General features: G+C 36.4%; 1 protein-coding gene across 1 annotated transcript in view; it reads left to right on the forward strand.

Annotated features, from left to right (window-relative positions):
* Positions 1-8,225, forward strand: part of LOC148085265 (USP6 N-terminal-like protein) — a 15,312-nt gene extending 7,087 nt beyond the window's left edge. The window contains exons 5-14 of the mRNA XM_087783420.1: positions 277-357; positions 508-615; positions 2,415-2,524; positions 2,590-2,638; positions 2,936-3,056; positions 3,130-3,224; positions 3,295-3,360; positions 4,384-4,483; positions 4,837-4,989; positions 6,564-8,225. Coding sequence (XP_087639546.1) covers positions 277-357; positions 508-615; positions 2,415-2,524; positions 2,590-2,638; positions 2,936-3,056; positions 3,130-3,224; positions 3,295-3,360; positions 4,384-4,483; positions 4,837-4,989; positions 6,564-7,012 — 1,332 coding nt within the window. The 3' untranslated portion in view covers positions 7,013-8,225. The remainder of the gene's footprint in view (positions 1-276; positions 358-507; positions 616-2,414; positions 2,525-2,589; positions 2,639-2,935; positions 3,057-3,129; positions 3,225-3,294; positions 3,361-4,383; positions 4,484-4,836; positions 4,990-6,563) is intronic.
* Positions 8,226-9,473: the final 1,248 nt, after the last annotated feature.

Consider the following 9,473-nt stretch of genomic DNA (forward strand, 5'->3'; position numbering starts at 1 on the left):
TTCCTCCTTTTAGTTTCCAAACTTCAGAGAAACTCAATAGCTGCTCCACATTCATCAGCCTGGAACCTTAAGTATTTCTAAATGTGATGGTCGGTTCTTACGTTACCAAAAAAAAAGCTGATATAGTTGTATTTTTAGATGTTCGTACAGAAGTGTTGGTTCTTGTGACAACCTGTGTAACCCTCTTTATTTTGAATTGTATGCACAAATCTGTCCTCCGTATTGTTCTGTGTACATTTTCTGGTCTATATTTCTCAGCGTCTGTGTTGATTTCAGCTCAAACACTTGGAGACCGAGCGAGCAGAGAAGTGGCTGAAGATGATGAAGAAGTGGGACAAATACAAGAAGAGTGACAGGGTAGGATCTCCCTCCAGTCGACAGTCGTGTAGATTAATGATTTATATTTAATGTATGTTTGCTTTTGTAGTCAAGTGTGTGATGCTTTAAATTCGCAACACAAACCATTGAAACAGATCTGGGGTCTGTCTTTTTTGTCTTGTGGATCAGATGGTAAAGAGGGTTTACAAAGGCGTCCCCCTGCAAGTCCGAGGTCCGGCCTGGTGTCTGATGCTGGACGTGGACGCCATTAAGAGGGAGAACGAGGGCAAATATGAGGTGGATATATATATATATTTTTTTTTTGGATTACTAGTCAAAAACATTTCTCATTTTAACTGAAATGTATAAATAAATCTCTGGAGAAACCACATGTATTTACCAGTTTTTATTTTTTATTAAATATTCTCAAATATTGCAGCTTTGCTGGATTTGTACCAGTACATACAAGTGAAACACACTTTATTGAATTCTGAATAAACAACATGTACCAAAATACTTTGAAAACATTTTGATTCTATAGCCCATTTAGCAAACGATAGCTAAAGATGCTAATTTTGTCTTAATGACTTTTGACCGAGAAAAAATAACTACATACACTATTTTAATATATATGGTTACTTTTAAAATATATTTAATAATTTGTTATACCTGTGAACTGAAACTAGAAATACTGCAAAGTTGTATTCACCATAAAAACACAGAAAATAGACGGATTAATAAAATAAATTGGTGATGTTTATACCAAAAAATGTTAACCAGAGTTCTTACCAGTCAACTAAGCTAAGCTACGCTAGCTTCGTACTGTAAGCTTTGTAGTATTCTTGCATTTTTAAAACCAGATTGACGTTATCTAGGATCCCTAAAACAGTGTGAATTTAATGTTTTTTTTACTTTTGCTACATCAGAACAAAGCAATACAACATACTGTATTTCATAAATGAATACTTTGAATCATTAATACTTACTGGTTATTTTGATGACAGAAAGACAGACGGATCAACACAGACAAAGTATAACCAGAGCTATTAAGAACATTAAGAACTGCAATTTTAACAGCACAGGTGTCAAACTCAATCATTCAAAATCTTTTAGAAGTTTAGATCACGGGCAGATCAAAATGTATATTCAACAAAGAGTCTTTAATAGGAAGTATGAGTCTGAAAGTGATGTTTTTGGAGACTCAATCTATCTTTATTAATTCTGTGTTTTGTCCTGCTTCAACAAACGCTCACATAATTATTTTTCCTCCAACATCCGTTTTACTCTTCGCTGTAAACCCTAACCCTAACCCTTACACTAACCCTTAACCTATCCGTATTCCTATCCCTAACCCTAACCCCCTATCCCTTACCCTTACCCTTACCCTTACCCTTACCCTTACCCTTACCCTTACCCTTACCCTTACCCTATCCCTATCCCTATCCCTATCCCTATCCCTATTCCTATTCCTATTCCTATTCCTATTCCTATTCCTAACCCTATCCCTATCCCTATCCCTATCCCTATCCCTTTCCCTATCCCTATCCCTATCCCTATTCCTATTCCTATTACTATTTCTATTTCTATTCCTATTCCTATCCCTATCCCTATCCCTATCCCTATCCCTATCCCTATCCCTATCCCTTACCCTTACCCTTACCCTTACCCTTACCCTTACCCTATTCCCTAACCCTATTCATATTCCTATTCCTTACCCTAACCCTATTCCTATTCCCATTCCTATTCTTATTCTTATTCTTATTCTTATTCTTATTCTTATTCTTATTCTTATTCTTATTCTTATTCTTATTCTTATTCTTATTCTTATTCTTATTCTTATTCTTATTCTTATTCCTATTCCTATTCCTATTCCTATTCCTATCCCTAGCCCTTACCCTATTCCTATTCTTATTCTTATTCCTATTCCTAATGCTAACTCATCAATAAACTCTGTTCCTAAGGTTATCCTAAACAATCCTTAAAGGTCACAATATCAACATAATTCCACTTTGATTTCGAGCCAAAAAAACCATCAGATAAAATCACTTGCTGCCCCCAGACCTTATTCAATTTTTTCTTTTTCTCTCTTCTCTTAGAAAATGAAGCAGCAAGCAAAACTGTTTTCCCCGGAGATAAAGCAGATCGACTTGGACATCAACCGAACTTTTCGGAATCACATCATGTTCATGGATCGCTTCGGAGTCAAGTCGGTTGTCTGTTGGATTTAGGAAAGTCTTATAACTGTCATCTAATGAGTGACTATCCTTTCAGGCAGCAGTCTCTGTTCCACGTCCTGTCGGCATATTCAGTCTACAACACCGTGAGTGGCTCAAGTTACACACTAGCATTTTACTTATTTTAAATCCCTCATATTACCAACAATACTTTATAGATACATGAGTTTGGAATCCTGAAATAGAGATATTTCTTTTTAACACAGGCTCTTGTTAAGATTGATTTATTATTATTTATTTGAAAATATGTTTTTCTTTATTGCTATTAGCTTGGAAAGCTCGTTTTTTAAACTAACTATATTTGATTAAACATCAAAAAACGCTACTTTTGTGTATAGACAACGATCATTATTGCTATGATGAAAGCACCGTTCATGTTCCAGGAGGTCAGTTACTGTCAGGGCATGAGTCAGATCGCCGCTCTGTTGCTCATGTTCATGAACGAGGAAGATGCATTCTGGGCCCTGACACAGCTCCTGACCAATCGGAGACACGGAATGCACGGTGAGGCGTCTCTCCGTCCGTCGACCCAATCTCTGGACGCTCACCCTTCGTCTGGTTCTGGTTTTTTTTACAGGGTTTTTCGTTCCTGGCTTCCCCAAGTTGCAAAGGTTCCAGGCACATCACGATCAGGTCATTGCCAAACTGCTGCCGAAGCTGAAGAAACATCTGGTGAGTCGGGGAAGAGGCGTCTGGTGTTGTTGGTGTGTGTGTGATTGGAACTGATGGTGTGTTGCTGCAGGACAAGGAGCAGATGTCTGCAGGGATCTACTGCACTAAATGGTTCATGCAGTGTTTCATCGACAGGGTGAGATTCTTGTACCTTTGCTGAATATGTCAAGTTACTCAAATGCAACATTTATGGTCCTGATAACAATACCTTGGTTATGAATATCTACTGATACTGTAGTGATGTGTCGATGAAACTTCATGAAGCAGTGTCATATTTTTCAGAGGACAGTAGGGGGCGCCCTCAGCTTAAAAATGATGTGAGTTTTCTATAGAATAGCTTTTCAAAGCAATAGATTATAGAGCAAAGAGTGACATCTAGTGGACTCAGGAAATAATGACACTGCTTCATGAAGCTTCATCGACACATCGATACTGATCTGATACCAGTGTTAGAATATTAATATTGTTGCTCTACTTTGAGAAAACTATGGTCATGTTTTTGATAAAAAGCAAAAATGACTTCATAATGAGTTACAAGGTTGATATTTATGTAAATAAAGTGTAACCACTACCAGCATTTTGAATGAAAAAAAGAATAAAATACAGTTGAATTTTAACTTTGTTTACCCCATAACTCACTAAATATTTACCTTTTTATATCAAATCGAAAAAAAACAAACTTACTGTATAGTCTTTCCCACTTCAAAAATAAAAAGTATTTGAAAATAAAAGCAAATTGAATAAACAATCAAATATAAGCATTTATTAGAACAACAAAAATTACGTAAATTATTAAAATAAAATAAAGCAGATTAATTTAGGCACCAACTCAGAACAGTTTGGACAACTTTCCTTCATGATCGTGTTTTAAAAACACTTTTATTACATTAAACGCGCAGTAAATACTAGTGATGTGTCGATGAAATTCATGAAACCGTGATGTTATTTCCACTAGATGTCACTCTTTGCTCTATAATGTATTGCTTGAAAAGCTAGTCTACATACTGTCCTCCACACATCAAGCTTCATCGACACATTACTATTAATTACCCATAATCCAACTTGCAATAATTCCATCCATACACCCGTATGACTTGCATGATACAGTTCGATGTCTCTTATCAATACTTTTACTTATATATGTATTTTGTCTCTGTAGACGCCCTTCACACTCACACTACGTCTGTGGGACGTTTTCCTTCTGGAGGGAGAGAAACTACTGACTGCAATGTCCTACACCATCCTCAAAATGCACCAGAGTAAGACCCACCTTTTAATTCATGCTACTTTCATATTGTGAACAAGTTCAGTGTCAGCTATATCAGCTTCTCCAGTCTCATTATGGGTACACTATAGCAGCAATAACAACAGTAGTGACGGGTTCATGAAGCCTCATGAAACAGTTGAGTAGTGAAGACACTGTGTCATGAAACTTTATCTTCATTTTGAAGAACCACTAGATGTCACACTCTGCTTCATAATCTTTTTTTCTCTAATCTACTATTTCAATGAAACCTGGCATAATTTTGACAGTAAGAGTGCCATCTAGTGGACCTTTTAGAACGCACTGCATCATGATACAGTGTCTTCACTACACATCTCCATGTATCAGAGCGCCTCCTACAGATGAGTCTGGAGCAACTGCGGGACTTCCTCCAGGAGAAAATCCCTCAGACGTTCTTCTGCGGCGATGATGTCACCATCCAGCACCTTCAGGTGGCCATGGCACAACTCCGCAAAATGAAGCTGGACCTGCCGCCTACAGGTCAGGCCGCGCCCACTTTGACTTGGTTATGGTCGTAAGACAGTAGAGCCAAAGTCCTTGAAGTGATAGTTCACCCAAATTTTTGATTTCACTTGTTTTCTACTCGCCCTCATGTCGACCAAGGGTTGGGATTATTTTCAAAGTAATCTGTTCTTTTTAGAGTTATAGACATAAATGTTTGTTCATTTTAATGTAGCAACTGGAGCTCAGTTGTCTTCGTCTTCATCCGAAAAGACACTTAAAAACATCCAAATACCTCCATACTGCTCGACTGTAACGTCCCTCTTGTGTTGAAGCCTCGACATGAAGAATTGTTTAGTCAAAAATTAAACAAGTCTATTTTTAAGTTTGTTTTTAGCAGAAGCTTAAAAGCTAACATGCTACACTGACCGGAAACACAAGGAAACTAGTGTATAATGTAGACTGAAACTGTGCTCCAGTCGCTACATTAAAATGAACAAACAATTTTGTCTATAACAGATTACTCTGAAAATAATCCCAAAACTAGGTCGACATGAGGGTGAGTAGAAAATGAATGAAATTCGAATTATGGGTGGATTTTAAATTTAAGATGGCGAAAAAATGTAATATTTACCAAGAAGTATCCATATTGTCTTGTTTTTCTTGAAGGATAAATATAATAGAACTGAACGACTATTGAAAATGATCTAATTGCGATTATTTTCCTAAATATTGCGATTGCGATTAAATATTTGATTGTATTTTCAATGTCCTCTTTTTTATGCATATTTTTTCTAATTTGTTCAGGCTTTTCCTTGATTTTCTGGAACTACTGTTGTGTTCTCAATTTTATCTTGATCTTTAAAATATATACTTTATTGAATATTTTGATTGTTTAAGCGCTTTGTGACCCTGGTCTAGAAAAGCGCGATACAAATAAGAATTACTTACTTACTTACTTACTTACTTAATACAATAAATGCTTCACTTTACAGTAAAATGTATTTCTTTGTGATTGTTAAGATAAAGTTATTAAACCATTTTTAAGATAAAGTCAAATTAAACATAAAAAGAAATAAATGTAGGTTTATTTAGTTAATTTAATAACACTTTTTCACTGCAAAAAGTGCTTAAAATCATGATGTAAACATTTATATTTATTAGTCAAAAAGTAAAGGAAAGTGCAAACACTGTTCACTCATTCTGCCTTTTCTTACTGCACATTTTTGCACAGTAAATGAACCGTAAACAACCTTTGCTATATAATAATCGCATTTTTTTTCATCACTATTAAATCGCAAATGCGATTAATCATTCAGCCCTTATATATAACTTAAAAGTTAAAAAGCTTTAATTCAACATTTTTACCCATTTTGAAAGTCTGTGTCTAATTTTTGACCAACATAATCTCAGTTACTGATCTTGTCTTAAACATTAGCATCATTATCACGATAATCCACCATGATGAGAGTAAAACCATCTGTCAAATTAATTTGTGAACTGGATTACACATTTATAATTATACTAACTTAGGCCTGTGGACTATTTAGAAAATCTTTTTTTTATTATACAAGTCGATATAATTATTGGTAACTTGTTTCTTGTTCCTCCAGGAAAACCTGAAGAGCTTCCACTCCGGCCTCTGGGTCAGGAACTCTCATCCCCGCTCAGTCCAGTCCAGGCGTCCAGAAGAAAATCCAAACCAGACTTGAGTCTTCACATCATCTCTCACCAGCTGGACTCGCCGGACCAGAGTCCCTACAAGGACCCCAAAGACCTCCCCGGTGCGGATGACTACGCCCCGCTGCCATCCCCGGACCCCGTCATCATCCACACGCGAGCCCACCTGACCCCTCCCGGCTCACCCCTGGCGGGACCACCTCCCTACCAGCCGATGGAGGACGGCAACGCCAGCGACAAGATCCCACGTACCTTATCAGCTCCTGTTGCCATGGTTGCATCCGTACACTCCTTGAGTCTGACACAAAGTTCTACTGCAGCCGAGGGTTCGAGTCTCACTGCTGACATTCAACACCTGGGCCTCGCCCGGACTGGACCTTAGATGGTGGACTTGAACTTTTGCATCCATCGATTAGATATCTTAAGATGTTTTTTGTACTTATAGCAAAAAAAACTGCCAATATACATACGAGTATCTTAGAGCTAAAATCTTGTTGACCATAACCACCAAACTCTGCTGTGATTGGTCAATCATCAAGGTTTGTCACCGCACATCATCATTTCCTGGAAGTCTCCACTTCCAAGGGACTCGTTGTACAAACAAAGCGGGGAGTTATTACAGCTGGCTGAAGGAGGAGTGAAGCCATTATTACATCATAATGGACTCTCGTAACCTCTCGTTCGCCCAGAACTTATTTATAAAGTAATAAGTTGAAAACATGGTCATGATGAGCGATTTACTGCAACTTGGAGACGAAAACTTCAACATTTAATACACGTCAGGAGAGTTGAGTTTCGAATTAATTGCTGTTTAAAAGTAACTTTTTAATTTCCTGCTGTTAATATGAAATTCAATTGTAATTTCGAAGAAAATAAGATTCACAAGCAATAGTTTGTTGTCAGTGTTGCAGAAAGATTTTTACATTTTAAATGCTTAATTTATTTTGTTTTTTAATTGGTCCAAAAGCTTTGTGCTTCTATAAGAAAGCATTTATTAATTATTTTCAATTATACTCAAACTTCTACCTCTATTGGAACCTGTTGACAAATTTCTTAATAATTGAATGATCTGTCCATCCATATCATCTGTTTATCAATCTTGTACAATATTATACATCTTTGTTTTTAGTGTCTCCAGCCAATAGAAAGTCTGCCACGTCGCCCTTTACGACCGAATGTTTGTAGTTTTGTACTAGACCGTTAGTCTGCTTTTGAGGAGCTTTTGTCAGCAGAGGTATTTTTCTGTACAAACGTCTTGATGCCTTATTTGATCGGACATGATCGCGTGACTGTGAGCTGGCTCACGATTTAAAAACCTTTGGCTTGAGTTGTTTATTTACTGCGTTTTTTTTAGTATACGTGCCAGAACTTTGCTGTGTTTTTAGAGTCGGTCCTTTCCTAGTCATAGTTTTCTATGAGAACATATTTGTTCGTGTTTAAATAAGGAGCTAGAACTGTAGGTGCTATAACATGATTTAGATCAGATTTTCACGCCTTTTCATTTTCATGTAAAAAAGCACTGTTGCCTCTTTCTACACGCGTCCACCTCGAGGACGGATCTAGTCGTCATCGGCTTTTAATTGATTGTATGTTCACTTTTGCAACCAACCATCCTAAATTAAAAAAAATACAAAAACAGAATTTATTTGTCTTAATTAGCACTATTTTGTTGTCGCTTTCTGCTCCTGTCTTTTTCTTTAAGATACACATTTTAATGTCATTGCAAATCTATCCTTTGAGTTATTTTTTAACAAGTTTGTTTAAATTGTAAAGTACCTTTCAGATACTAGGTTCACAAAGCGCTTAAACAGCAATACATGGTTGAAAATACATACACATTTAAACACTTTCAAACGTCAAAACAACATAGAGCCAAACGCAGAAAATTAGGAAAAAGAGCACAAATAAAAATGTCTTGAGATGTTTCTTGAAGGAGTCAGTAGATCATCAAACACAGATGTTTCTTGAAGGAGTCAGTAGATCATCAAACACAGATGTTTCTTGAAGGAGTCAGTAGATCATCAAACACAGATGTTTCTTGAAGGAGTCAGTAGATCATCAAACACAGAGATGGTTCCAAAGCTTAGGAGCAACAGTCTGGAAGGAATTCTCTCCTCTGGTCCTGAAGCGTGTTCAGGAACCATCAGTAGATTCTGATCCACAGACCTCAGAGCCCGAGCTGGGGTGTAAGTCTGGATCAGATCACTGATGGAAGGTCTGACCATGAATAGATCTGAACGTAAGAACCAGAATTTTAAAGTTGATCCTGAAAGACACTGGCAGCCAGTGAAGAGTTTTAAGGATCTGGGAAATGTAAGTTCTTCTACTAGAAAATTCTGTCTGCAGAGTTTTGTATCAACTCCAGGCGAGACAGATCCTTCTTGTATAGACACCAAAATAAACTGTTACAATAGTCTAAACGACACAAACACATGGATTATAAGCTCCAGATCGTGTTGTGACGACATTTTCTTAAGTTTAGAGATTTTTCTCAGTTGAAACAGTTTCTGGTCAGTTTTCTGCAGTGTTGAACTAGAGACATGTCTATGAAATTTTAGTTGTTTTAGCAGTTCACAAATAAAAGATTAAACATGAATATACATTATATTAAGACAAAACAGTGTCACAGTGTTAAAAATAATAATAAAAGAAAAACAGTAATACAAAAAATAAAATAATAATAATTAGAGAATAATAATAAAATTCAAATATTGAAAATAAAATAAACGAAATAATAAGTATAAATATATCAACAAAAATAGACAGTAGTACAGGTGCACACAGTACAAAAGTACAGAGTTCAAGGTTTTTGACACTAATTTAATTTAATTTATTTAATTCCT

This window comes from Callionymus lyra, chromosome 2, assembly GCF_982586985.1.
Source record: "Callionymus lyra chromosome 2, fCalLyr1.hap1.1, whole genome shotgun sequence".
Classification (NCBI taxonomy): domain Eukaryota; kingdom Metazoa; phylum Chordata; class Actinopteri; order Syngnathiformes; family Callionymidae; genus Callionymus; species Callionymus lyra.